The sequence below is a fragment of the Rhamphochromis longiceps genome, linkage group LG11 (genome assembly GCF_057381845.1).
Source record: "Rhamphochromis longiceps isolate RC_006_pf linkage group LG11, R_longiceps_female_GT1.1, whole genome shotgun sequence".
Classification (NCBI taxonomy): Eukaryota; Metazoa; Chordata; class Actinopteri; order Cichliformes; family Cichlidae; genus Rhamphochromis; species Rhamphochromis longiceps.
Genome location: NC_140567.1, coordinates 27,707,481 through 27,733,702, shown reverse-complemented (window position 1 = coordinate 27,733,702; position 26,222 = coordinate 27,707,481). Strand labels below are relative to the sequence as shown.

General features: G+C 39.7%; 4 protein-coding genes and 1 non-coding gene across 5 annotated transcripts; 3 read left to right on the top strand and 2 right to left on the bottom strand.

The window, feature by feature from the left end:
* Positions 1 to 104: 104 nt before the first annotated feature.
* On the bottom strand, positions 105 to 4,403 carry smpdl3b (sphingomyelin phosphodiesterase acid like 3B). Its single transcript, XM_085423448.1, has 8 exons — positions 3,306 to 4,403; positions 3,010 to 3,226; positions 2,740 to 2,837; positions 2,488 to 2,631; positions 2,192 to 2,361; positions 1,845 to 2,025; positions 1,559 to 1,692; positions 105 to 1,196 (listed from the first exon to the last, which is right to left on the bottom strand). Exons 1-8 carry the CDS (start codon positions 3,391 to 3,393, stop codon positions 834 to 836), a joined length of 1,395 nt encoding a protein of 464 aa, XP_085279574.1. The 5' UTR covers positions 3,394 to 4,403; the 3' UTR covers positions 105 to 833.
* Positions 4,404 to 4,496: 93 nt separating this feature from the next.
* rpa2 (replication protein A2) lies at positions 4,497 to 10,527 on the top strand. The gene is made up of 9 exons (XM_085423449.1): positions 4,497 to 4,654; positions 4,855 to 4,949; positions 5,289 to 5,390; positions 5,739 to 5,852; positions 6,089 to 6,163; positions 7,249 to 7,365; positions 8,280 to 8,417; positions 8,733 to 8,827; positions 10,013 to 10,527. The coding sequence occupies exons 1-9, from the start codon at positions 4,642 to 4,644 to the stop codon at positions 10,098 to 10,100; spliced, it is 837 nt and encodes a 278-aa protein (XP_085279575.1). The 5' UTR covers positions 4,497 to 4,641; the 3' UTR covers positions 10,101 to 10,527.
* Positions 10,528 to 10,670: 143 nt separating this feature from the next.
* On the bottom strand, positions 10,671 to 16,704 carry themis2 (thymocyte selection associated family member 2). Its single transcript, XM_085423447.1, has 6 exons — positions 16,575 to 16,704; positions 16,093 to 16,233; positions 15,591 to 16,016; positions 13,886 to 15,093; positions 13,511 to 13,625; positions 10,671 to 11,939 (listed from the first exon to the last, which is right to left on the bottom strand). Exons 1-6 carry the CDS (start codon positions 16,675 to 16,677, stop codon positions 11,830 to 11,832), a joined length of 2,103 nt encoding a protein of 700 aa, XP_085279573.1. The 5' UTR covers positions 16,678 to 16,704; the 3' UTR covers positions 10,671 to 11,829.
* A 1,181-nt stretch (positions 16,705 to 17,885) lies between these two features.
* On the top strand, positions 17,886 to 24,976 carry ppp1r8b (protein phosphatase 1, regulatory subunit 8b). The gene is made up of 7 exons (XM_085423453.1): positions 17,886 to 17,981; positions 18,467 to 18,527; positions 18,823 to 18,976; positions 20,241 to 20,458; positions 22,213 to 22,357; positions 22,640 to 22,704; positions 22,943 to 24,976. The coding sequence occupies exons 1-7, from the start codon at positions 17,929 to 17,931 to the stop codon at positions 23,294 to 23,296; spliced, it is 1,050 nt and encodes a 349-aa protein (XP_085279579.1). The 5' UTR covers positions 17,886 to 17,928; the 3' UTR covers positions 23,297 to 24,976.
* On the top strand, positions 18,624 to 18,754 carry LOC146659417 (small Cajal body-specific RNA 1). Its single transcript, XR_014913877.1, has one exon.
* Positions 24,977 to 26,222: the final 1,246 nt, after the last annotated feature.

The following is a 26,222-nucleotide window of genomic DNA, read 5'->3' as shown; positions in this document are numbered from 1 at the left end:
ATATATATCTTTTCCATATGGGAAGATATGAAATGCCAGGCGTTATCACAGAACACAGATAATACAACTTTATCTTATAATATTTCCAAAACTGATTGCTTTGCTTTGAAGTTGCATGGACAATAGAAGTAATGTTATGACATTTATTATATATAAAATCCTGATATAATCGATTTTTTTAGCTAATGTACATGAAATTCATAAGATTGAGTTTTGGATTGACAACAAGATACAGTAGAGTTTACACAAATAAAACTATGGTAGCTGACCTTTAGAGGCACAAGAATACTGTGTAGTTTTGAAACAAAGTATTCAGCCAGTACCCATAAATCAAGGTCAAGGGGCACACCAAAGATTACTGAAGACAAAGGTTGCATTTTTCCATAGTTTAATTACACACTGGAGCATGACTCATTTCATTTATAGCTGTAATATAACTGAAAGTATGAAAATGCATTATTATAGCGCTACATGTTAAATAGTGACATTTAAAACAAATACTTCCTGCTTCTTGATGTCTCTCTTGAATTATAATTTAAAGAATGAAATTCATTACAAATGTTGACACCAGAAAGCTATTCTCAGATTCCTCTGCTAAAAGTGTGCAGTTTTTAAGGTGGAACGTCATACAGCCAGTCAGAAAGTCAGAGGGGGAGTTTGCATTGCTGAATGGGTCAGTGATACACGTGTGGACATGATTTTTATACTTTTGAAACAAAAGATTATTGCATATTTATAAATTCTGAGGGAGAAAGCTTATATGTTGGTTTAGGGAAACAATAAGCCCATACTGAGTTCAGAGTTAGTTATAGTTCAAAATAGTATTGAATTAATTACTCATGGGCCACCACCAGACTTAAAGCCACGGAGATGAGTGGCAGGAGGCCACCATAGATGAAAACTGCCCCCTCCTTAACGAGGCAGTGTTCATACCTGTCAAAGTCTACCTCTCGTGCTGCGCACACGTGGTCAACACGACAGTCGCTGTCACAATCCCTCAGGTCATAGTTCACAGAGTTGAAATCATAGTACTTCTGCAGGTAGCGGGGGTCATCAGCTACACGCTTTAGAACCTCGTGCATGGAGGCTGGAGAGGCATCTGGTACTCTGAAACTCTCTGTGAGGCGATACTCTTTCTCCCAGCGTCCTGTGGCTACATTAGCATGAGTAAGGTTCAGGTAATAGGTCACCACATCCTGCATGAAAGAAAGCATGTGGTTTAAACACAGAAAGCGAACAATAGAAGCATTACAAGATATTTCTGAAGGTTTTACAATCTTTTAAAATACAAATATATATTCATATAAGTTGCATAAGAGCCTATTTTTAGGCTCTTGATTGCTACTTTTGACTGCCCCGTTGCCACAAGGAGCGTTTCACATGTTTGATTTGGCAGCGTTTTACACCGGATGGTCTTTCTGGAGCTACAATACAAGGGGATTTTTGTATCTGGCTGATAATGAACTAGCAACTGTTCACTTGCCAAGCAAATGTGTTGACCACTACACCCCTAGAGGAACATAAATGTCTAATGAAAATTGTAAAGGCCAAAACTTGCCTTGACTAGCAGTGTTTCTGTGTCATATTCAAAGACACGAATCCCAGGATTGTTCGCTCCATCCTTAACTCCAGGAAGTGTTGTTTCCCACGGTGTGACACCAGGGCTGAGGAACATGGTACTAATGGGAGAACCTGTAGAAATGGACAAGATATCAGCTCTGATAACAACAGTATTAGTGTGTGTTAATGTTAATGCTGGATATCGGAGACGCATTCCGGCTAAGTGATAAACAGGTAATACTAATACAAGGTGAAATGAGTACTATTACTGCAGTGTGGCTTACCCTCTGTGTTGTAGAACATACGGAAGCTATCAGTGTGATGATGGCCAAAGAACTGGCCTTTAATGACAGAATGATGCTTCTCAATTAAATCCAAATATCGCCGGTTGAACTTTGGTGTAAACCATGGTTTACTTCTTTTCTTCTCGAAGAAACCTGGAGGAACGTGGCCAATGATGTAAACCTGATAAACCAAACAATACAGAGTTAACTAAAATCCAATCAGGACCAAATCTCTTTTTTGGAGGGGCAATTGCTTATACAGGGATTGTATTCATTACAAACTCCATCTTTTACTGAGCTCTAGTCCCTAACATCCAAACATCCATGAACAAGATGAGATGCTTTGCCTTCTCTTTGTTGTTGGTTGCCTCTGTAAGAATCTGATCTGACCAACTAAACTGGTCCGCTGGGTCATCCATGTTCGTGGTCAGCTTGTTCTGATCATAGTAGAGATTGGTGTTAAGGACCAGCATCCTGAAACCAGTCTGATTCATGAGCTTTTCTGTGTAGTATCCACCTGTGCAAGAGGAACATCCCAGATAATGTGTGTTTAAATTTTTCCTGTGCATCATAAGCTGATGTATTCATTCTTTGGAAAGTAATTGCACATATATTTGTAACTATTAGAGAAAGCCTTCTTCACCTTTTTTAAATGTTTCTTTTGACTTTGGATCCAACCAGCCTTGCCACATTTCTGCTATTCGGTCATACATAGAGCTTGGGGCTGCAGGAAGCTGACTCTTCGGGTGGTAATCATGGTTCCCCAGGGCTGAGTACACTTTAGTGTCTAAACAAGACAATAATGTATAAAAGACATTATTTATTAGAAGCAGCCAACGCTAAAACACTATCATATGTGTTGACCTTGCATGTTTCCGCCTGATTTTGTAATTACTTGGAAACACTCGATTTATGATGTCAGTGAGGTTGTTGATAATGTTGAGCACTGCGTCTTCTCCCAGATCTTTATTATCAACATGTGGAGTGTCATCACTGAGAAGTAACACAGCAGATTGTTTCAGGATTAATTGCAGTCAAACATGTCAATACCAAATACTAATCTGAAAATATCATGACTGTAAAGGCAAACAAGCATTTATTTCCCCAGATATAGTCTTAAGACTAGCACTGTCCTGCAATATTCATTTAAAAAAAAGTAACATACCCAGTCCATACGATGAAGTCCGGGTTTGGTAGAATACTCTTCATTGCATAAACAGAAGAGTTGATCAGGTGCCATGGCGAGTCACAAACATAGTCTCCAAATTTACCAGCATTGGCTGCAGGTCGTTTGCCACTGGATGCGCACACCAGTGCAGGATTGTTGTTGCTCAGTTTGTACGTTGGGTCCCAGTGGAGATCCGTGATGTGCCAAAAGTTCCCTGTGTAAGAACGATGCGTAATGGCATCCAGTAAGTTATCCCGAGATTAAGATATACACTTGATTTATCTGATGCTTACCCGAGAGCGCAAAAGCCTCTTTAAAAAGAAAGCAAGACAGAAGCAGCCTTACTGCCGACATGTCGAAGCCTTTGAGAGGAAGAAACATCCGACAAAAATCAAGACCTGGTTTAAAAGGTATGCCGTAAGTCTATAAAGGCGAAATCATGATAAGATGACTGGTCATGACGCATCTGAGGCTTAAAGGTGTTTGGATCCCTATGTGCAGGGGATACTTCGCTATCAGTAATGATGCAAGACTACATTTTAGCCTGCATACAATTAAATAAATAAAAATAAGTATCAAAATAAATCTAAAGACAATAAAAAGCTTCGGCTGAAAAAAGCTCTCTATATATATCCATATATCTGTGAAGCTATTTGAGAGTCGAATTCCTGCTTGTAGACTACGCCTAGACTATTTTTATGTGGACTAAATTTAAATTTAGTAGACCACCTTTTACAGTTACCTTATTTGGGCATGCGCTGTTTAAGAATCCAATAAATATACATACATTCATAGCAGGAGTATATAGACACAGTATATTAAAACACATCTACGTGCGAATGTTTTCGCTGTTACACTGTAATATTTTACTAAATACAAAAGGATTTTATTCATGGTGCCCTCGCGTGATACTCGTGTTTCCCCAAATCGACGCTGTTATAACTGTGGAGAATCTGTTTCTCAAGCTGATGATGCAAATAAAAAATGTTTTGCTTTGTTTTGGTTTTGTTATTATTTGTTTCGCTTATTTCTTTTCACGGTAAAGGGGCGTTTTTAATTATCGTTGGAAATTTTGCAATATCTGTCTGTTTTTGATAAACACAGCTATGGGTTTGCAAATGTTCTTTGGAAATGATTTATTATGGCAATTGCAAAGCCGCAAAACCGCGCGTGAGCACGTAGTGCTTCGGGAAGTTCATGAAAGCAACCTTAGGACTCTTTCAAAATCATTCCCTGATGTTTCTCTTTCAGGCAGACGTAACTCCCAGGCCATGGACAGCTTCATTAAGTAATATAGCAAATAATAATAATAATAATAATGATAATAATAATGTTAGTACATGTTAAACAGTGGTTTGGGACCAGAGTTTGTGCTTTTGCATTGGTCAGTCTTGGCGCTGGAAGGGGAACGATAGCCTGACAAGCAAAAATTAGGGCTGAATTACCTGACGTAGAAGATCTGCGTCATCATAGATTTCGCGGGAGTTCCACTGTGCGCCTGCGCTGTACATTGAAGGTTGCGCGCGGGATTAAACGAGGAAGAGGACCAGAGAAATACGTTTGGCTACATACATTACTGCACGTAACATTTTACGCCTTACTTTAATAAGTTAAACAAACAGCGGAAGCATGTGGAATCAGGGTGAGTTGTATTTCGACACCGTTGTGTTTATAAAGCAGCCATATGGACTCGGTGTCGCTGTGTTGTTTCGGTCCACGTTAGCTTGACTACAGACGTCTTTGTTATTGTGTGCTGAATGTGAGTGAAGGTGGGTCAAATGAAGATCATGTTTAATAAACGATTTCGGTGACACAGTTGTTTACCTCTTTATACATTTTCAGGAGGGTACAGTGAGTCCAGTATGGCTGGGGGCTACACTCAGTCTCCAGGAGGATTTGCATCACCTGCTTTATCCCAGGGGGGAGAGAAAAAGGGGGTCTGTACTTATATCTACACTTAAAAGTCGGAATAATTCACTAAAGACTTGACACAGACATAAATCTGTAAAAATTGTGCTGAAAACCAGCAACACCATACTTTTATTACTTTTATTATCTTACTTTTTTTCATTGATTGTACTTATTTGTATTTCCTTCTGATATCTGTACCTGAGCTGAGGTGACGCAAATATTTCCCCGTTGTGGGATCAATAAAGTCTTATCTTATACCTTCATTTGCCAAGTGAGATATCCCCTCTTTGTACACATGTTGACTTCTGTATAGTGATGGAAGCACAAATTGACAGGTCAACCCATTTGTGTTTGGGTCTTTGCAGAGAACACGTGCCAACCAAATAATCCCCTGCGCAGTGTCTCAGCTAATGTCTGCTTCCCAAGCCGATGAGTCATTCAGAGTAGGAGATGTGGATGTTGCCCAGGTGAGCCAAACCATTCAGTTAGTTCACTAACCAGTTACTTTTTCATCTCTTAATAGCATTAGTTTGGTACTCTGTAATACAGGTTTTTTTTTTACTTCTGCAGTTGAACAACAGCAACTTTACACTCCCTTTTAAATACAAGTTACTTTTGTTTACAGAAATTATGTTGGATATCCATCTATGTTGATTGTACTTTTTAAAAAATCCTTTTAAATAAATAAACATCTATCTAACAGTCAGACCAAATGCAGAATTTTAAATCATTTTATGTTACAACATTTTGCAACATGGACGTAATAACTATTCTAATATTTCCAGATTTCATAATAATTGTGTTCTGTGTCATAGGTCACCATTGTGGGGGTCATCAGAAGCACAGATAAATCCATGACCAACATCCAGTACAAGGTTGATGACATGACAGGCGCTCCCATGGATGTGAAGCAATGGGTAGACACAGAGGTAAGTATCCACCATCACAGCTCTGCTGCAAGCTCAGTCTGTATTGAAACATGAGGTAATTATGTGTATATAAACTCCATTACATAGTGAGAAAGCTACTATACTATAATATCTGTTTAGCATTACATTTCTTTAAGTAGAAGGCCAAGAGGAAAGGGCAGTAGTAACACAAATCCTAAGGAAAATTAACTGGAATTGGATGAAAAGGATCAAGTATGTGCTTTTTATTTATACAGGACCAAAGTGTGGACAGCACTGTCCTTCCCCCAGGAACATATGTCAAAGTATCTGGAAATCTGCGCTCTTTTCAGGTGAGTTTAATATCTGCCACCTATGACCGCTTATTAGTTTAAAAGTGTGGTTGCTATCAAACCCCATCCACCGTCTACTACAGGGGTGTCCAACTCCAGGCCCCAGGATATGTCCTCCAGAGAGGACACATCCTGCAGGTTTTAGATGTGTCCTTGATCCAACACAGCTGATTTAAATGGTTAAATTGCCTCCTCAACATGTCTTGAAGTTCTCCAGAGGCCTGGTAATGAACTAATCATTTGATTCAGGTGTGTTGACCCAGGGTCATATCTAAAACCTGCAGGACACCGGCACTTGAGGCCCTGCTCTACTAGCTTACTTGGTGGTTGGTGTTGTGGCGTTCTTCAAAGTCAATCAGCTGCTTCCCGCAGCCAGACTGATTCCTGCCCCATTGTTAACTGCAGCTGGTGGAGTAATGGCTCATGTGCTGCTCCAGTGAGACCTAAAGAGCAGAACGAGACCTAACAGCCAGCTGGAGTTCCAACAACTGGATGAGACTCGCCAGCAGCTGATATTGCTGAGTTAGTTATTTATCAGTGAGGTTTATTGTAAAATTAAATTAAAAAAAAAAAGAATATATTTGCGTGCGGATAACCGCGCGCGCGCGCACACACACACACACACACACACACACACACACACACACACACACACACACACAAACAGACTGTGAATCAATTGGAAATGGTTCATTTAAAGTAAATGCTAACAACATTTGCACAGTACCCAGAATCAAGTAGGAACTTATGACTTGCATCATGATTTCATTGAAAGGCAACATGACTGTAAAATTTTCAAGCGGCTGTATGATTTCTCAATGCACAAACATTTCTGACAATGTCATATTTAATCTTGTTCACATTTAAACATTTATTAACCTTTGTGTGTGTGTGTGTGTGTGTGTGTGAGACATGTGTCTAACATGTGTCTAAATTACACTTGAGCTCCACTTAAGAAGGCTTTTACACCTTTACCAACATAGATTTGTTTCATCACTTGAAATACTTGAAGTGGATGTTGCTCGCTTTAATTCCTCTCTGAATTCATGATGGCGTGTCTATTTTTTTGTGCCTTCCTTTCTTAGAACCACAGGTCTGTTGTGGCATTCAGCGTCAGGCCCCTGGAGGATATGAATGAAATCACCTCTCATATGTTAGAGGTTGTCCAAGCACACATGGCACTCAGCAAGCCTCAAACTATGGTGAGAAATCTTGTGCTTATACCTTCACAGCCTTTAATGGTGGCTAAACAAGTGAAAAAGGGAAGTTGAGATCGGTTCTATGAATACCACTTCTGTTAAAGATTGCTTAGTTTGTTTGCCAGATTCCTAAGAAACAGTACAGCGTTGTCACATCTTTTAGTTGTGTTTGTGCTAAGTGTGAGAGTGAGCTCCTACAGATAAATGGTCACAGACACACATGATTTCAGTGAATGGGTATAAATATCCAAGCCCAGTCAACACCTTATCTGACTTCTACAGCCTGGCTATTTTTTTTCTTTTTGTTTTATGTATTAAAACCATAATTCTAAAAGCTTTGAGAGATGATTTTAAACACATTAGAGGTCGTACAGAATGATTGTTTTGTTTTAAATGGCTTAAAAAATGATTTGCAGTCAATATAGAAACACATTAGAAGTGAAACTGAGTAATGACATAATAAAAATTAAGCTTTCTAGATAACTATTGCTTCTGCAGCGCTGCAAATTTACTTTTTGTATCCTATGTTCCATAAAGGGCATAGTCTGCTTCAGTATACATGGCTTTAACGCTCATCAATCCCTCTAATACTCTGTAGACTGCCGGAACCCGTGAGGTCAAACTCAGACTGTTACTGCCACCAAATAGGCTTAACACTCACTTGTTTTAAGTGCTCTATATTTATTTATGAAATTGACCAACAGCCTGTTATAAATGGATTGGCTAATAATAGCCAGGGGTACCTTTCCGTTTGAGATGCATGGTTTGTTTTTTTTTTTTTTTGATGAATGTGTATCAGGCGGTCGTAATCACATTTTCAGTGTCATACTTTTACATATCTGTCTCTGAAGGTTGTTCTGTATCCTTTATCAAATCTATGTATAATGTTGAAAACGTGCAATTTCATTCTCTTTCAGTCGGCTGCCGGAGGAGGAATGAGCAGTAGTGCCATGCCCATGTCACGACCCACCATGGGAGGCATGGATGGGAATGCAGGAGGCTATGCAGGTGCCAACGACATGACCAACAATGGGTTAAGTGCAAACCAGAATCAGGTGAGCCTAAATAAATCAGACAGCGGTAACAAGAAATTCACAGTTCTTAACTATCATAGATAAGCTGTGGTGAGAAATGAAGGGGCACTGTATCTGAATGCTGAAAAGAACAGCTATTACACCCGTTTATTTATGTAAACCCAAACAGTGATCGTTGACTCTTACATCCTGTCTTCGACTTCTTTGTGTGAACTGCATCAAAGATTTGTTGTTTTATAAAAAACATTTTCAGAAAAAGAAGTCAGTAGACTGGAACATAGCTTCTTTTAGCAGTGTGTGTCAGCTTGCTTACCCTGTCGACTTTTCTCTCTCAAGGTGCTGTGTTTGATAAGAAGCTGTCCAGAACCGCAGGGTATTAGCATTCAAGAACTAAAGAAGAGACTCGGCAGCATGAGTATTGCTGTGATCAAGTAAGTTTTAAAGTGATAAAACAATATAAAATGTTACTTTTTGACTGTTGGAAAAGTAGAAAAGCCCTTACATACACTGAAACAGACCAAGAGGCAAACTAAGCTGCATCCACTTAAATGACGTTCAAATTATTATTTTACTTTTTACGTTGGGTTTGTACCGTCATAAAAAGGATGGTTTCAAAGAGAGAGAAGCTCACACAAAATTACAACATACATTTTTTCCAAATAGCAAAGAATGAATTCCCACAATTTAAACTCTCAACCCTTTATCTGCAAAATGGACTTGGTCTGAACAACACAGTCACTGGAGGTACAGTGCTGTTAAACAAACTGAAACCAAGAGAGAAGGCCTGTAGTGGCTAAAGTGTTCTTTTTTGTTGTTGTTTTTTACAAGTCAAGAGTTAACACATTATTTGTGATGGAGAGTTAACTTTAGATGTGTTCTAGCAAGCTGCTTTAATGCTCTAAAACATTAGAGCATTAAAGCATTCAGCTTTAAAGGACAAGCTGAATGCTTTAGTTTGACTTCTTGATAAAAGTACGGTAGCTTTATTAAGGGATGGTGAATGTCAAGATAACAAAGTTTCCTTCTTATCTTATTACGGATCAAGACCACATTGTCTTTGTCCTTCAAGACAATGTGGTCTTGAAGGACTTTGTTTGGGTCAGTTTATAAAAACTTTGCTCTCAGTTACTTTCTTTTGGTGCATCCCACTATGCAAAATTTGAGCAGGGACAGTACAACCTCAGTTTAAAAAATAATAATAATAATAGAAAAATGCAGTTACACCCTTTTGGTGTTAGCAGTACATACGTTATGCAAACTACAGGAAGTGTATGTCCAAGACTTTAGAATGACCCGAGTGAAACACCCACTGCATGCTAATTTGGTAGTTTTGCTTTGTTTTCTGAAACTGTACCAGAGTGAAAAAGATACAATAAAAGAAAAAAATCTAATATATAATTTTATATTAGATTTTATGCTTTTATTGTATTTTTTTAAAGAGATTTTCCTTTAGTGTACAGGAAATGATTTGTCTACTTGGTACTCAGTTCACAAATATTTTATTTCATGGTATTATTATTAATAATAATACCATGAAATTATTATGGTAACCCTTCGGATTTTTTTTAATTTGATTTTTAGCACTTCTAAAATGCTGTTTCCTTTTGCTTTAACAGACAAGCTGTGGAGTTCCTTAGCAACGAAGGTCATATCTTTTCCACCATCGACGAAGATCACTACAAATCAACTGACAGTGATGACTAGACTAATTCATCTTGTTACCATCAGTGGGGTTACGTATTTGAAATAATTGGTACATCATTTATTACCGAAAGCTATCACATAAGTAACAACCTCCCTGAGTCTATAATGCCACAGAGCTGTGCGAAATGCTGCAAGTCTGTCGGCACTGTGGTCTATGTTTGTTGAAGAACACGTGGTTTACAAATGGTGAAACTCAAGGTTTACACATCCTGTATTCCTGATGTTGCTTCAGCCATTTCGCCCGAAAAAGTTTCTGTCACTCAGATTATTGTTGGCAGTTACTACTTTCTTTCTGTTTATGTATCTTTCTTCTTCTGTAAAACATCTTTCTTTCTTTCTTTTTAAAGATTTGGAACATAAGTAATCCAACTTTTTTTTTGTCTATGTAATTTAGTTTTGCCAAAATAAATTGATTATTCAAAATGTATTTTTGTTCTGTTGGTTCAGTTTATCAAGTTGTATAAGCCCCTTTTTCTGGTATAGGCGTGTGTGTAAATATATGATACATTAGTATACACACACGTGTGTATATATATCTATATATTATTCTGTGTCTATCAGGGTGGAGATTTTGTTTTTTTGCATTTTAGAAAAACTAACATGCGTAATTCACATTTGCTTTCACACATCTAGCTGTAAAACCACAAGCTGACTTTAACACTTATCTTAGAGTTTCACACACATTCTTATAGATAATATAAGATCTTATTTAAAGTTTTACAAAGTTGGAATAAACCACATAGGTCCAGTTTCATATAGAAATCATACTTTATGATAATGTCTAATAGAAAATTGAAATCAACCACACATTTACATGCAGTGGAAATAATCTTTCAAAGAAAAATGGCACAAAATGGATTGTCCATCGGTTAACAAAGATGCAAAACATACTTTCATTTTCAGTGAAAATGTTTCTACTCCTCCTTGGAGTTAATTTGCAAAAAAAAAAAAAAAAAAGGCAAATACATTTCTGTTCACAGATAAATAGTTTGATGTGGTTAGAGGGACGGCTTCTGCTACCGGTGCTGCAGCGTTACAATGTTGCGGTTTAGACAAATGCCTTCCATCAATGAGTGGGGTGAGCTATTTCTCTTTAGAGTTTGCATCTATGCAGTAGGAGTTTGACATACACATATGTTGTATACTTGTGCAACAGAATACAATCCATTGAAGCCAGTTTGAAGCTTATTAATATGCATTTTTGAGAGAAGTTATTGATTTAACACTGGTAATTTTAAAGGCTGTAATTTATGGTGTTATGTTCGACTGCATATTATCCTATAGTTTGTTGCTGTAACTATGCAAAAGAAGGCATTATATACAGTAACTAGCTACTTAGTACCTCACAATATAAATACGGACCTGTACACAAAGCTGAAAGACATAGCCTCAATTACTACATGGTTAAATCAACAATTTCTAAACAAGTTTGTGTACAATAAAAAGTGTTTGAACTACAAGAGTGGTATGTGTTCAAAGTTTGAATACACGATTACTGAAAACAGTGAAGTATAGTTCTGGGTATAAAGTTATGAGGTAAAAAGAAATTTTGCTGACCACGTGAGAAAACAGATGTGAAAACACCACCAAGTTTGTATTTATTCTGGGCTAAGCTGAATGATGTCATGTCAACCAACCCTGCACAGCACTTGTAGGATAGGGAACAGTTCAGTTCTCACTGCTCGAGCAGGATTTTTCTCTGTTGCAGAAGATGTAGAAGATATTTCCTTTAGTAGTACATAACATTTTCTTGTGCTTTCTTCATCATAACAGCCAAAGTGTCATCCACAGTTTCATAGTCATGGTCACTGTCCCCATTTTCATCGTCAGGCACACTCCCTGGTGGAAAGATTATTGTTAGTAATACTATATTTCACAATATTCTTATATTCATCCTAACTGTCATTTATCAAATGTGCCGCCGAATGTCTTCCTTTCAGAAAACATGCGATTTATGCACCACCAAACATTTATGCACCACCCATCACATACACCACCTATCACAGGTTTTCACTTCACTTCCTGATGCAGCCAATCGAAATGACTAAACACATTTCGCTTCTATAGGAAGAATGTCTCCTGAGATACTATTGGGTGATGGGTTGAATCTTATACAGGAACACACTTGGAATTAAGGCGTCATTGTGGATTTTGTTAAGTGACGAAGAGTAATAGTAAGTAAATAAAAGCATGAATATATTAGAAATGATGAAGTCTCCCAAAACCATAGACTTTCTCAATCTGCACATGCTGTTTACGGTCTGTGGTTATTGTGTAAGTTTGCGTCTATGGTTAATGGACGATAAACATGGTGTGATAAACACGGCTAAATTCTTATTATTTGCATTTAATGCATCTAATGCATTATTAATACATTAGGTAATTTGTATATTTACATATGCATATGCACATACTTTTAATTGAATATACTTACGTATGTGTTTTTTACATATAAATTACACATTACTGAGACAATAAGACATTGATATGTTTTTCATTACTATTCAGTTCATGTTCACTGTTTGGTTTTGTGTATTTGTAGACTACGTGGATACAAGTACTGGGTCACCTGCACATTACAGCTACAGGAGCTGCTCAGCCATGAAAACCCATGCCTTGAAGCTCCACGCACACAGTTTTTGTGCTGATGTTAATGCCAAAGGAGGTTTGGAACGCTGCAGTTACTGACGTTACAGATGTTTGGCAACTTTTACGCACTGTGCACCTCGGCACTTGGCAACCCCGCTCTGTAACTTTACACGGTCTGCTACTTCATGGCTGAGCTGTTGTGGTTCTAAGACGCTTCCACTTTTCAGCTATATGTTACAGCGGATGGTGGACTATCTATCTATTGACACGAGCTCTTTAGAACAAACCATCCTTTATCAGATGTTTGCAAAGGCAGACTGCATGGCAAGATGCTTGATTTTATACAGCTGCTGAAATGGGACTAAAACCCTTTGAATTCAAATATGAAAAATGTATTGACCAGTACTTTTGTGTATATAGTGCAGGTGAAGCTGATTTTGAACCCTTCTTCATATTCATTTACTTTAAGTTTAGTTCTGTGCGTTATGGCAGAAAAAATGTTACTCTATGTGCTTTTAGTGGTCTTGATGACTTTGTGAATTCTCTGTGGCTCTGTGAACAGTCACGCTCACATTTGTCTTAGAGATGTAGAGGGAAGCCAAAGTCTGCCAGTATTCTCAACTTTTTGGGGTCTTTATATAAACCCTACAGTATATAAACTCTTTCCCATGGTGAAAATGTCTCAAATTTAGAGGTTGTCCTGCAAACACTGCTTTAATATAAACATAGAGAATGCTTTACTAGTCCAGCAGCTGCACTATAAGTTTTGCAAGAGACAAATCGGTGGCTCTCTTAAAACATTATATCAGACAGAGCCCCACCTGTTTTAGCAGACTCCTTCATTTGTACATAAGTGTTTGGCAGAGCCTTGCCTATGGTTTGGTCAGCCGCTGAGAACTTTCGGGGCACAAGTGGTGGGGGCTCATCTTCATTAGCCTGCACAAAAGAGGAAACTTCTGTTTTATTACATGCATGGCGTATTTACCACAGGAAAAAAGTGGAAGCACCAATTTGTTATTTTTGCTTAGTTCATTTCCTGAAAGTCACATTATGAGAATCTGTATATTAGTTTCACCGTAGTGGGGTTTCAAGAGAAACCTGACGTGACAAGAAAATCTAGACAACCTAAGCTGAGCTTTAGCCTTTATAATAATAGCTTTCGAAAATGTTATACAAGCATGAAAAGAGTCACTCACGGGAGGTGGTGGGGCGGGGGGCCTCTTTTTGTTATTCAAAGTCAAGTCGCTGAACTGTTTGGTTGGGACGCTTTTGTCTCCTTGATGTTTGGATTTGTTTGCCTTCTTTGATTTCTTTGTTTTTTTGGGAGGTGCCGAAAATGACATGTTTCGCTTTGGTGGTCGAGGTGGCGGCTCCGCATCTGAGTTACCACGTTTGCGAAACTCATAAAAGAATGTGTCTGCAACTTCGGTAACTCTTTCCACTTGACACGTGGGGGGTTGATCTTTGGGCCATGGGAGGGGGTCTGTAGTAAAATAGACAGACATTGAGAGCCACTGCGTTGGGATCTCGAAACAGTACTCTGGCTTGTGTACAAAGCTTGCCTGAATGGTGGGTTCCAACATAGCTGCCTCTATTCTGAGACATGAGAACCCATAGAGGGGATCCTTCTCGAGTTCTGTATCACGGCCCACCACTTTAACATCCAGAGGCAAGCTAAACTCCTTCCCCAAGTCACTGAGTTTGTACTTCCTGTTGTCACTGAGTACTTCCACAAAGTGACCCTCCATGTAAAGAGGCATAATAATCTCTTCCTTTTCATCCTCCCTTTTCACCTGATCCTCATCCTCATCATCATCATCATCATCATCGTCCGACTCTTGAAGGCGATAACACAAAAGAGCCTCTACCGACTGCTTCTGTCCTGCTTTGCCTTCACAGGGTAAAACCATCCTATCGCAGCGCACAACCTCAAGCTGTTCCCCCACACTGAGGGCAGGGAGTCCCTCCTCTTCCACTTCCTCACAGTTCCTTGTTACGCTGACCTTCAGACCTGGTGCGTGGATTGAAGCAACGTACAGCTCGTATACTGAATTAAACTCTCTTGGCCGTCTCCGGAAACGTCCACCATATTGCTGAGACACCAGGAAGTACTGCGGTGTTTTCCTGCTTTTCAAAGTGGATAATAAAATCATGGGCGAGGTTCCTTTTTTGTGAAAAATCAGGTGCTCATTCTTGCGAAGCTCCGGTAGCCAGCTGCACTTGAACAGGGAGCGCGTCTCTGGGTCTTCGATGATCTCCACCACTCCAGGGAATGATTTATTCGGCTCAGAGTGGACTTCACTCAGAGAAAGGGGTACAATAAAATGCACATCTTTACACAGCTCGGTGACATCGACCACATCCACTTCTAAGCTGGATGGAAACTTCACCACATTCTTCCTCACTGTAGACAAAAGAGAGGAAGGCAGTCATGCATATTAGGTATATTTAACTTTGGTATGAGTGCAGTACAGGTGAACTATGCTTTTTTTTGTTCTGAATTTAAATTATTGAGGTTACAAATATAAGCAATCATATAATCATAAGCAATCATAACAGTGCATCATATAGATTAATTGCTTTTAATGATATGCTGATGTTTTTCAAGGTGGCATTAACTTTAACTGTTTTATAGCATGGTATGTACTATATGTCATTGGCTTCAAGTGTAAAATTTTAATATGCACAAATGTTGTTTATGTAGTGCATAAATGTGCACAGATTTAGAGGAACAATAAAATGTCATGAACCAAGTATTTCACAATTAAGGTGGAAGTTAAAGTGGAAGTTCACAAACTTTGCATTAACATAACACACGGTGGGGTTCACACACAAATAACAAATCCAGATCAACATTATGTTAAATAGTAGTTAAATAGTTAAAAAGTAGGTTATTCTTACAGTTCATGACGGCCTGGACATGGTATACTGGACTGAGCATAAGAGGCCGATCACACTTGGTAGCATTGACAAAGCGAAACCTTCGGCTACGCAGGGACGACGAGGACATGATCTCCCGCAGGGTAAAGCGCTCCTCACTCTCACACTCATAGAACTCCCCTCGGAAAGAAACAGGGATGCACACTTCAGCTGAGGCTTCTTGTTGTCCTCGAATAAGGCAGCGGACTTGATCCTCTTGATCCTTGTGCTTCTCAACAGAGAGCACAGTCAAAGCTGTCCCAGCTCCCAGTGCTAAATTGCCAATGGTCATCTTGGAGTGGCTGGAGAAAGTGAAGGGAAGAGAGGAGTCGAGGCCTACCGGCCTCATGCTGACCATCTCCTCTACCGTACTGTATGGCATCTCCTCTGGCACGACCCTGAACAAGCCTGAGAAGAAAAGAAAAGTCATTGTAGTTCTACAAAATAGATTTAACCATTCTTACAAGAATTTCTCTAGACCAACCTGTGTGGCTGATAGGCAGCTCAAATGTTTCATTGTTTGCTACGTCTTGACAGGAAACTGATAGGAGCTCAATTTTAGTGACCTTTATTAGATCCCCAGTGGAAAAGCACACTTCACTCCCAGAAATTTCATATATAGAACCTGGAATGGAAAACAAGAAACTGAAGGAACAAAAATGATTATGATTTCTTAACTAGCACATGAACGCATACACTCTAATGGGAATTGTTTCCAGTTGCGAGCCATGAGCAATACAACAAATGCTCACTGTTCTTTTTATATATAATAACGTCTAATTTAGGGTTAAAAATGTACAAAATGTAAAAGGAATGTACACTAGATTGTAACTTTGAATTTATGAAAGACAGACACAACACAGAGAAGCGCACAGCAATGAAGTAATCTATAATCTCGTAAGTGCTGTCCTTCTGTATACGCCATCTCACTGAGGAAAAGTAATAATAATAATAATAAAAAACTACCTTGGAAATATACTCCAGAGCAAACTTGCAAAAGTTTTGGCAGACAGGTATCGTCCAATGACGCGATGAATTCCTGAAGTGGCAAAGCAGTGGCGCCTGCCATCACTGCTGCCTCTGAGTGTGTGCAACCAAAAATGAAGGCAGGCAGCAAATGACAAGCGCAGCACAAAACGGGGGTGCTTTCTCAGTTAAAAACCACAAAAGTGAATGAGGAAGTTACAGGATCTCTTTGCACAACTTGTGCATTCACATACGGGGACAAAGCAATCTGGCAAAGCCTCATTGCTGTGAAGATGGTGAATAAGTATCCAAAAGAATGTTTTATTAAATTTTGGGGGATTACAGCATAAAGCCTGCTATGAAGAATAAAAGAAAACATCCACACTCTAACTTTGAGCTTTTTATATGTCTTAATTTTTTGGGTGTGTGTGGGTGTGTGTGTGTAAGAGTGAAAGAGAGAGAGGGAGAGAAAGGGGGAGAGGATGACAGACTTTAAAAGGAGCAAATCGCAATTGCAATTTTGCAGTGTGAACGTGTTATATTTCTTTTTTCTTGTTTGATAGTCAAGCTGCTCTACTTAACGGTGTGGCCAAAATCAGTGTGTACACATTGCGCAAGGTTTAAATAAATACATGCACTATGATAACCTTTAAAAATGCAAAAGAGCAACTCTCAGAGCACAGATGCGAGGACACACTGATAGCTTTTCTTCACTAATATTTCAGGCTCTTTGTGATATTCGTTTTAGCCATGTGTCATCTTTCTCTCTCAGCACTTCCTGCTCTTAGTGCTTTTCTAAGCCTATGACACTTCTATCTGCAGCAAGGAGAGGCTAGATATCCTCCCACCTTGACATATCAAGGAAGGCAGGCAGTGGTTTTTAGCGTTTGACTCAACTCACAGTTTCCAAGAACCACAAAAAGCTCTAAAGATCAGTGCTTGACACAGAGTCCGCCCACACCAGCTATTAGTACCGTTGCCCCAAATAGATAGACCCACAGTCCTAGCTTCATTCAAACCACCAGCTGCTCACGAAACAAATATCAGTTATTTTATCTGATTTGACCTTTTAACAGTGTTAACTTAGAAATTTGGGGGATAGGGACCCCTGCTGGTTCTTGTGGTAACTCAAAGTTGGTCTTAGTTTAATCCCCCCCCTCATGGGTTTAAACATTCTTAGAAAATTCATGTATTATTTTGTATTACCACTTATTTTAAGTAAAAGTCGGAGTAAATGAGAAAACGTAGTCTAATATTCTATTCAATGTTTGGCAGTACTACAGGACTACATTTCCCAGTAATCCGAAGTGACGTTTACCCAGCATGCAGCTCTGCTTTGAGAAGCTGAGGCAAGATGGCGACTAAAATAAGCAAAGACAGTCCCCCTCCTTTTGATTGTCCATCATGGTGAGAAAATGCACGTGCTAAAGTTGTAGCCGTTAGCTTGTTATGTGATATCAGGTGCAAATGAGCAGATTAGCATTCACTTAATTATCAATGTAACTTTCTACAGAGGAGAATAGCTGGTTTTCACAGTGGCTAATGTTAGCATCTGAGCAGGCTAACGCTGGTGTGTATCTACAAATGGCGTTGCCTCTTTTTTTCTTATTAAGACCCATCGTTTATGTGCAGTTTTAATTCTGATCATGAAAAGAAGAAATAAATCACATGTATACGCAGGATATAATTTAATAAGTTTTTCTGTATGTAAAAGTATCAATCTTGAACACGTTTCTATGAGTGCAGAGGTGAGTGAGTCGTTTCTATGAACAAATCCTTAACTGCAGCAAGGGGAGACAATGGAGTGTAGCCATTTATTTAGAATAATGATCCACTGTCCACGTATAACATTAACTTAGACAGTTTTAATGTTTAAAAATGTTTTCTCTTAGGGCAGGCAAACCGCCCCCTGGGCTCCACCTGGACGTGATGAAGGGGGACAAACTGATAGAGGTAACTGGAAGTTTGGAGATGTTACACTAGACCAACAATTTATAGTATTGCATACTTGTGAACTGCAAGAATAATGCTGGTAGTAGGGTTAATTGAATGCACCAGATACGAGCCTGACAGTCTGCTTTGGCTGCAGGGCTTCAAACGGTGCGACAGTAGAATCAGCCCTGAGTTTTAAGCTTTTCAGTGGAAGCAACACTGTGGAGTTATGGCTCAGAGGCACAGAAATGTTATTCAGCCTTCTTCACTGGCTTGTTTTCAAAGCCAAGTCACTAACTCGTGTCTCTCCTTCTAGAAACTGATCATAGATGAAAAGAAGTACTACCTATTTGGGAGGAACCCCGACTGGTGCGACTTCACCATTGACCATCAGTCGTGCTCTCGTGTTCACGCTGCACTAGTCTATCACAAACACCTGAAAAGGGTCTTCCTCATAGACCTCAACAGCAGTAAGACATGATCTTCAGTCATACTTGTACACTCTACGTTACTGTCTGAAAAAGCTAAGGGCTAAAAAGGAATAAAATTAATCTATTACGTGCAGCCAGTAGTGCTCATAATCGCTCGAATAATTTGTTGGATAGACAAAAATAATCCACAACAATATTCTAATTGTTTTGATAATCAGCTAGTTTTTAAAGCAATGATGCTAAGCATCAGGGTCAGATTGTAATTGGAAACCTTATTGTTTATTTAAGGTCCTGTTTTTGTAATAAATGTGTAATTCGGACTATATAAACAGACAGGAGACTGCAAGGTGGTGGTGAGGTGGTAGCTAAGCTGCACTGGATGGTCGTCTGTAGGATGACTTTGGAAATCTAGCAGAAGAGCAGAGTGATGGCAGAGCCAAAGATTCCATGGTGGAAGTTTATGGAGGAAGAATGCTGGCGTGGAATTTAGGGAGGAGTTGAGGAGACAGGCTCTGGGTCTTAGGGGAAATTTACCAGATGACTGGGAAAATACAGCTGAAGTGCTCAGGCAAAGCTGTTTGGTGCATCGTCTGGACAGAGCAAACAAGGAGACTTTGTCATGGAATAACACAGTACAAGAAAGTATTCAAATATTCAGTAGTCAGGGAGATGAAGGAATTAGACAGGATTACTGGTTGGCTAGGAATACAGCACACTAGGAGCGAGTGAGATGTAGGTAAGGCTGGAGACTAAGGATGGAGCAGATGACATATCAGTTGGCTATGGCAGTGAAAGGGAAAGAGTGGGTGGTGGCTGCTAAGGGGAGCACTCAAAAGAAGTAGTTGTCTTGTGTAGCAGTTATGCATTCTCTCTTTCTCGTTTGTTATAACCAGCTGCAAAAAATAAATAGAAACATGATATGCCAGCTGGCAACTGAGTTTTGGCAAGAAAGTGGCACGCATTGGACCTTTTTAAAAATATTAGCAAAAACGTATTAATGAAAATGATGTTATAGATGATAAAATTAAGAATGGACTAAAAATCACATTTATGAGAATAACTGGATATAAAGAAAAATTGCAGTTTGATCACACCAGACATTATGTGCTTAAACATGGCCTCTGTTAATGCAGAGGTCATTGTTATATTAGTATTTAATATTGCTGGGTCAGGCAAGTCAGAAAAGTTACCAAATATTGACAAAATGTATTGTTTGACTACCTTGAATTATTGTTGTTTCATTATTACATCAGGCTTAGCTACACACATCAGTCCTAAAACTGTGCTTGATGTCATCATTTAGCACACGGTACTTTCCTTGGACACATTCGGCTGGAGGCCCACAAGCCTCAGCAGGTTCCCATAGACTCTACAATATCTTTTGGGGCCTCAACACGGACTTACACCATCAGAGAGAAACCTCAAACCCAAGGCAGTGCTGGCACAGGGGACAGCAAGACAGGAGATGATGAGGAGCTGAAAGGACTGCTTGGGCTTCCAGAAGAAGAGACAGAACTGGAGGTACAGTTAGTTTATATTCTGAAACATGAACTGCACGGGAAAGGAATATCATGGCTGATGTGAATACCTCTCAGGTCCACAGTATGTATTTTGGTGCACTAAAAAACACTAAATTAGGTCTGTTTAAATAGGCTAAGCTCTTCAATTTGTAACCCCTTCACTCATAATGCACATGATACTGCGATACGTCTTCTGACTAGAAAACTCCACGTGTTATTTTTATAAGTTAAGCTGGGCTTACACTGTGCGATTTTTGGCCCATTTTGAGCCGATTGTTGAGTCGTGCGACCGTTTTGGTGATCGGCCCGAGTTTGGCCTTCATCGTGCATCGTGTAGTATACGTGGGGAACGAGAAGTGATTAACACCTCCCGACCAGCTCCCGATCATCAATCGCTTGGTCGGGAGGATTTCAAACAGGTTTGAAATCCTCACGACCGTCGTGAGGGTGTCACCGCAGCCGCTCACACTGCGCATGCGCAAACGCATAAATGTCGGTGAAAAAGACGGAGTAGCGCGGCAGTGCAGCGTGTGATCTGGACACAAGGGATGGAGGCACAACTTGTAGAACTTTGGAAAGCTCATCCGAGCCTTTTCGATGTGGCCTCACAAAATTATCACGATATGACACTTTATAATTAGGGATGGGTACCGGTGTCCGGTGCCATGATGGCACCGGTTCTGACATAAACGGTAGTAACCAGACCGAAAAGCAGCGCACATTTCGGTGCTTTATTTCGGTGCTTTTTTTCCCTGAGCTGTGATACACTTTAGATTCTAGCCAATCATTTTACGTTTCCGAGGATAGTAGGCGGGGCCAGGTACGTACGTACGTTCTGTTAAAGCAGAGCTACAGATTAAAAATGCCCAAGGCGAAGCGGTTAAAAGTCTGGCTGTACTTCATAGCAAAATATGCAAACTCAGCAGCCTGCAACAAGTGCTTTAAGCTGATACTGTGATACTGTCAAAGGAGGTAACACCTCAAATCCGATGAAACACCTGGCGACGCATAGCGTTTTTTTTAAAAGCCCAGAAATGCGCCGTATTTGATAGCTTGCTGCGAGACCTCACACCGAGCACATCTACTGCGGGTGGGTTGCCTGTTATGCAACATCCCCCAAAAACACGAAGAGGAGAGTCCTGGCCCCTAGCCCTGCCAGTGTAGCAGAAATGATGACGGATGATGATGCAGCAGCAGCCGTTCTTCTCTGCGTGAGTAGGCTAACCACGTTATTACATTAATGCATGTAAGGTGAACTAGCAAACATCATCATAGCTACATGCTGCTGTCTTCTTGTTTGATGGCAGATACTCCCTTCACCCTGGCTAAAAAGGCTAAAATGACCAAAGAAAAAGTGGAAAACAGTTAAACATGAGAGGTTTAGGACAAAGTTTGTGTTTTTTCCATTGTTTAAGCACTGCTTCCAGCCAAGAGTGATACCATATATGCCCCATAGCTGCAGAAAAGGCTAACATTGTTATATTTTTACAAAAAACAGCTGAACATGAGAGGTTTTTGGACCAATTTTGTGTTCTCCATTCTTTAAGCACCGGTTTGAGCACCGTTTGAGCACCGGCACCGTTTCAAAAGTACCGATTTGGCACCGGTATCGGATAAAACCTAAACGATACCCATCCCTATTTATAATACTGTTTTTTTCTATCAAGTTTGTTCCGGTATATCGTGTTGTTATGTTGGGATATTTTGACATTCATGCAGCTATTTTGCTCATATGTAATGTTTTTAACCTGCCAGAACCTGACAGAGTTCAACACAGCTCACAACAAGCGCATCTCCCTCCTCACCATTGAGGAAGGCAACCTGGAAATCCAGAGGCCCAAGAGGAAACGAAAAAATTCCAGAGTTACCTTCAGTGAAGAAGATTCCATCATTAATCCAGGTACTCAAGTTAGTTACCCAAAAACTAGTGGATTGTTATTTTATTTACAGCATGTACATGAGAAGAAAATGAGCTTTGATGATTAGATTAGTTAAGATTAAGCCAAATAAACTAAATTTGGATACTTTTCATTCCAGGCTAGAAACGCATTAATTAATGTGGGTTTGCAGTGAGGTGGCTTATGGCTGATATGTCACTGATCAAATATGTTGATTGTGAATTCTAATGAGAAGAAATGCCCCCAGCGCTAATGTATACCAACTGTTCTTTAAATCTTTACAGAGGATATAGACCCCTCTGTTGGGCGCTTCAGAAATATGGTGCAGACTGCTGTCATCCCTATAAAGGTGAGTTTTGATGTCAGATACATTTAGCTGACAGGATGGTTAAAGAAATGTAATTTTTAAGGTGATAAATGTGCATTTTTTGCAAAAATAAAAAGTTGTCCTGTGTAGCTCACTGGGTGGCCCCAGTATGCCCAGTGTAACACTACCATTTGCAGTGGTCTAGCTGTATGACTTGGAAAGGTAAACATGTATTAAGTGTATGAACTGTGAAGCTGATGCTCTGCTATCCCTGCTGTAGAAACGGAGATTAGAGGGCCAGAACACTTTGGGTTTTGATGACTTGACTTCAAAACGCATGCACGGCTACGGCTTTGGTGGTGGTCTCTATGGGGACTTGCCTCCCACCAGTCATGAGAACCAGCCGATAGGAGCTCCAGGAGGTGTTGCCATGCAGGGAGGGCTTCCTCTCCCTTTCCCTAACCCAGCACCAGAGGTAGACCTGGCCCCTGAGGCTCCACAGCCACCTGTCACTCTCAACCCCACACCTGTTACAGCTCCTTACCTACCGGAGACCCACAACGAGCCACGAAAAAAGAAGTATGCCAAAGAAACTTGGCCAGGCAAGAAACCCACCCCTTCACTACTCATCTAACCAGTTTCTCAAAGCTGCTGACTCTCAGGTTACCAGCAGAAACATCAGGGACTGTGACCTGGACGAGATGGAGCCATTCACTTCCATTTTTTTTGTTGTTTTCTATTTTGTTTTTTTCTTTTAATTTGTCGTGTACTCGTTGTCATTACAAGAAGTCATCACACAAGTTCTGTTTTGGTCTGTCACAAGATGTGTCTGCATCTGTTAAACTGGTAGCTGATAAGTAGAAGCTTATTGATTGCAACGAAATTTAAAATACATTTACAGGACTTCACATCTGAGGCTCAAAGTGGCAGGTATGGTTATCTGAGTGATTCTTTACGAAGATATGGTGGGTCATCGAGTTATGTTTTTGACGAATTTGATGTAAGGTTGTATTTTTTCTACAATTTCAATATTTTTTTCACTTCTTTAGAATGTTGAAAATACTATTAAAGGAAAGCAAAACGTACTTTTCTATCAGATTTTACTGTGATGAGTCAGGGGGGCCAGAGATTGCAGCTATGAACTGAATTTCTGTCAAAACACAGGGCTGATTTTTATCATGAAAACATATAATACAAGTGTATTATTGACTGCAAGCTTTTCATTCCATATATTAGACCAGCATCATATGAACCAAAGTGTCCTGCGTTTTTTCCAACAACCCACTAGGTGGTGGCTTGTGCATTTTCAGTGACACTGGCTACACAGTTACAGAAATCATCGTTATATATGTGGCATCACATGAAAGTGGAGCTTCAAGCTTCTAAACGTTCACATGTCGCTGATAAGCTATTTGCCCTGTCCAAACAGTATTCCGAACATATTTGTTCTTTGGCTTTTTCAAGTATATTACTTTTAAATGGTTTGTTGCCCACTTTTCCACCACAGGTGTACTCTCACACTTTTGTTCTGCTCGGCATTTAAGTGAACTTTTGCTAAGCACTAACAGAATACAGCTGAGTAGACACTAGCACAAGAACAAATACCAACTTGAAAGGCAAAATAAAAGGTTAGTAAAAAGAGAATTAGGATTTAAACTATTCTAAATGTCACGTAGCATGTTAGCATCTCTCACATGAAACAGTACAGTGCAGTTTATACAACGTATTACTGTTTTGAACAAACGGTTAAAAGTTCTCTGTGTCAAACAGGTAATCAGCTGGCTGTAGCTGGTTAAAGACTGTGGCCATGATTAAGTCCACCATTAAATTGTGTTATATCTTATATAGTATAGTGGTTTGGATTTTTCTCTTTCAAATGTGGACAGAACAGCCGTAGTAGTAATTGAGAGGAGAGGGTAAGTGATTTGTAGCAAAGGTTCCTAGCTGGAATCGCAGATTAAATGCTGTGGTCTCAGTGCAACATGCATTCTGACCACAAGGCTGCCACATAACATTGTTGTTTCTTTTTGATGTGGTGCCTGGTCTGACATCGGCCAAAAAGTCAAGTCAAGTCGGCTTGAGGTTATTTCTGCATGAGGCAGCGACAGAAGATGCAATGCATTTTGGGAGTTTTCACAGGAAATTCAAGTGATCAGTTATTAGGATCTTAAATCAGCGAAAGGTTGGCAATCTGAGATAAAAGAAAGAGGACGTCATTTCATTTTTATACAACCTGTACTGGTGACTTTTTGTCCTTGTGGGTGTGTGGATTTTGTAATATGACTGTAAATAAAAGAGTACTTTTGACTCATGAGCCTTTCTGGCCCTTCTTGATACTTTCACCCAGTTGTGTATGAACCTGCACATTGCAGAAGGGGATTATAGCGTGTCTTTGTGACACTTCTGCACACGCTTTAACGACTCTTGTTGTGAAATTGCTCCAGCACCTGGCCTGTCTAACAGCAGAGATAGGCAGTGAAACTGAAGTCGGGACTTAAGTGCAGCTGTCTCGCCACACATATTCACTTCTATCTCTGCCTACCTGAAGCGAGATGATGAACCGGGTTTCTGGTTTGCAGAAGCATGTACGCATGCTGTCTAACAGTGCTGCAGGAGACTAAAAAAAGGTGTAAATGAAAACAGAAACCTTTTCACTTGTACGGAATGATAAGTGTGCTCCGCTCGTTGCTAGAACAGGTTAATTCTCTGGCTTCATCATGTGTTTTTGACACTTTAAGGGCGCCATTGCTTAATTTCGCACCTTTTTGACATAAAGCAATTTTATATATTATATTATCTGTTGCAGATAGACTTCAACAAATTCTGAGACTTCTTTACTTCAAATGTTGTCTTATAGGTGCTTGCTTAAAAACTTATCAGATGGTTGTGCCAACTTAACCTTTTAAAGATCTCCTGAAGCTCCCATTTAGTTATTAGTTTGCAGTTTTCTGACCTGCATTCAGTAACTGATGAAATGTGAAACTACTCCCTCCTAACTTTGAAACTGTTGTGGTTTACAGTATCTTTGACTTAAGCCGTCTCTGTTATTGGTTACTGATTACCGACCAGTCATGTCCTTTTGAATGTGTTGGTAATGTACACCACCAGGCAAAAGTTTGGACACACCTTCTCATTTAATGTTTTTTTCTTTAAATTGACTACTTTCTGCATTGTAGATACATACTGAAGACATCAAATATATGAAGCAAGATGTATGTAATTATGTAGCAAGGAAAAAGTTGATAAATAACCGTAAATATGTTTTATATTTCAGAATAGCTTCCCTTTTCTTTGTTGACAATGCTGCAAATCCTTGGTATTCTCTCAATGAGCTCCATGATGTAGTAACCTGACATGGTTTTCACTTTAAAGGTGTGCCTTGTCAGGGTTCATTTGTGGAATTTCTTGTCCTCTTAATGGGGTTGGGACCATCAATTGTGTTGTGCAGAAGAGGAGACTGTGTGAATCAGGCCTTTATAGTCAAATAGCTGCTAAGAAACCACAACTAAGGAAAAGCAACAAGCAGAAGAGATTTTTGGGGGGCCAAGGAACACAAGGAA

Coding starts and splice junctions, on each gene's coding strand:
- rpa2 (XM_085423449.1), top strand. Junction 5,391..5,738: donor GAGATGTGGATGTTGCCCAG/GTGAGCCAAACC, acceptor TCTGTGTCATAG/GTCACCATTGTGGGGGTCAT. Junction 8,828..10,012: donor ATGAGTATTGCTGTGATCAA/GTAAGTTTTAAA, acceptor TTGCTTTAACAG/ACAAGCTGTGGAGTTCCTTA.
- smpdl3b (XM_085423448.1), bottom strand. CDS start 3,393: ATGTTTCTTCCTCTCAAAGGCTTCGACATGTCGGCAGTAAGGCTGCTT. Junction 2,632..2,739: donor CATAAATCGAGTGTTTCCAA/GTAATTACAAAA, acceptor TGTCTTGTTTAG/ACACTAAAGTGTACTCAGCC. Junction 1,693..1,844: donor TATGTTCTACAACACAGAGG/GTAAGCCACACT, acceptor CCATTTCTACAG/GTTCTCCCATTAGTACCATG.
- ppp1r8b (XM_085423453.1), top strand. CDS start 17,929: ATGGCGACTAAAATAAGCAAAGACAGTCCCCCTCCTTTTGATTGTCCA. Junction 22,358..22,639: donor AGATTCCATCATTAATCCAG/GTACTCAAGTTA, acceptor AAATCTTTACAG/AGGATATAGACCCCTCTGTT. Junction 22,705..22,942: donor CTGCTGTCATCCCTATAAAG/GTGAGTTTTGAT, acceptor TCCCTGCTGTAG/AAACGGAGATTAGAGGGCCA.
- themis2 (XM_085423447.1), bottom strand. CDS start 16,677: ATGGCAGGCGCCACTGCTTTGCCACTTCAGGAATTCATCGCGTCATTG. Junction 13,626..13,885: donor CCCCCGCCCCACCACCTCCC/GTGAGTGACTCT, acceptor TCTTTTGTGCAG/GCTAATGAAGATGAGCCCCC. Junction 11,940..13,510: donor GAAGGAGTCTGCTAAAACAG/GTGGGGCTCTGT, acceptor TCTTTCCACCAG/GGAGTGTGCCTGACGATGAA.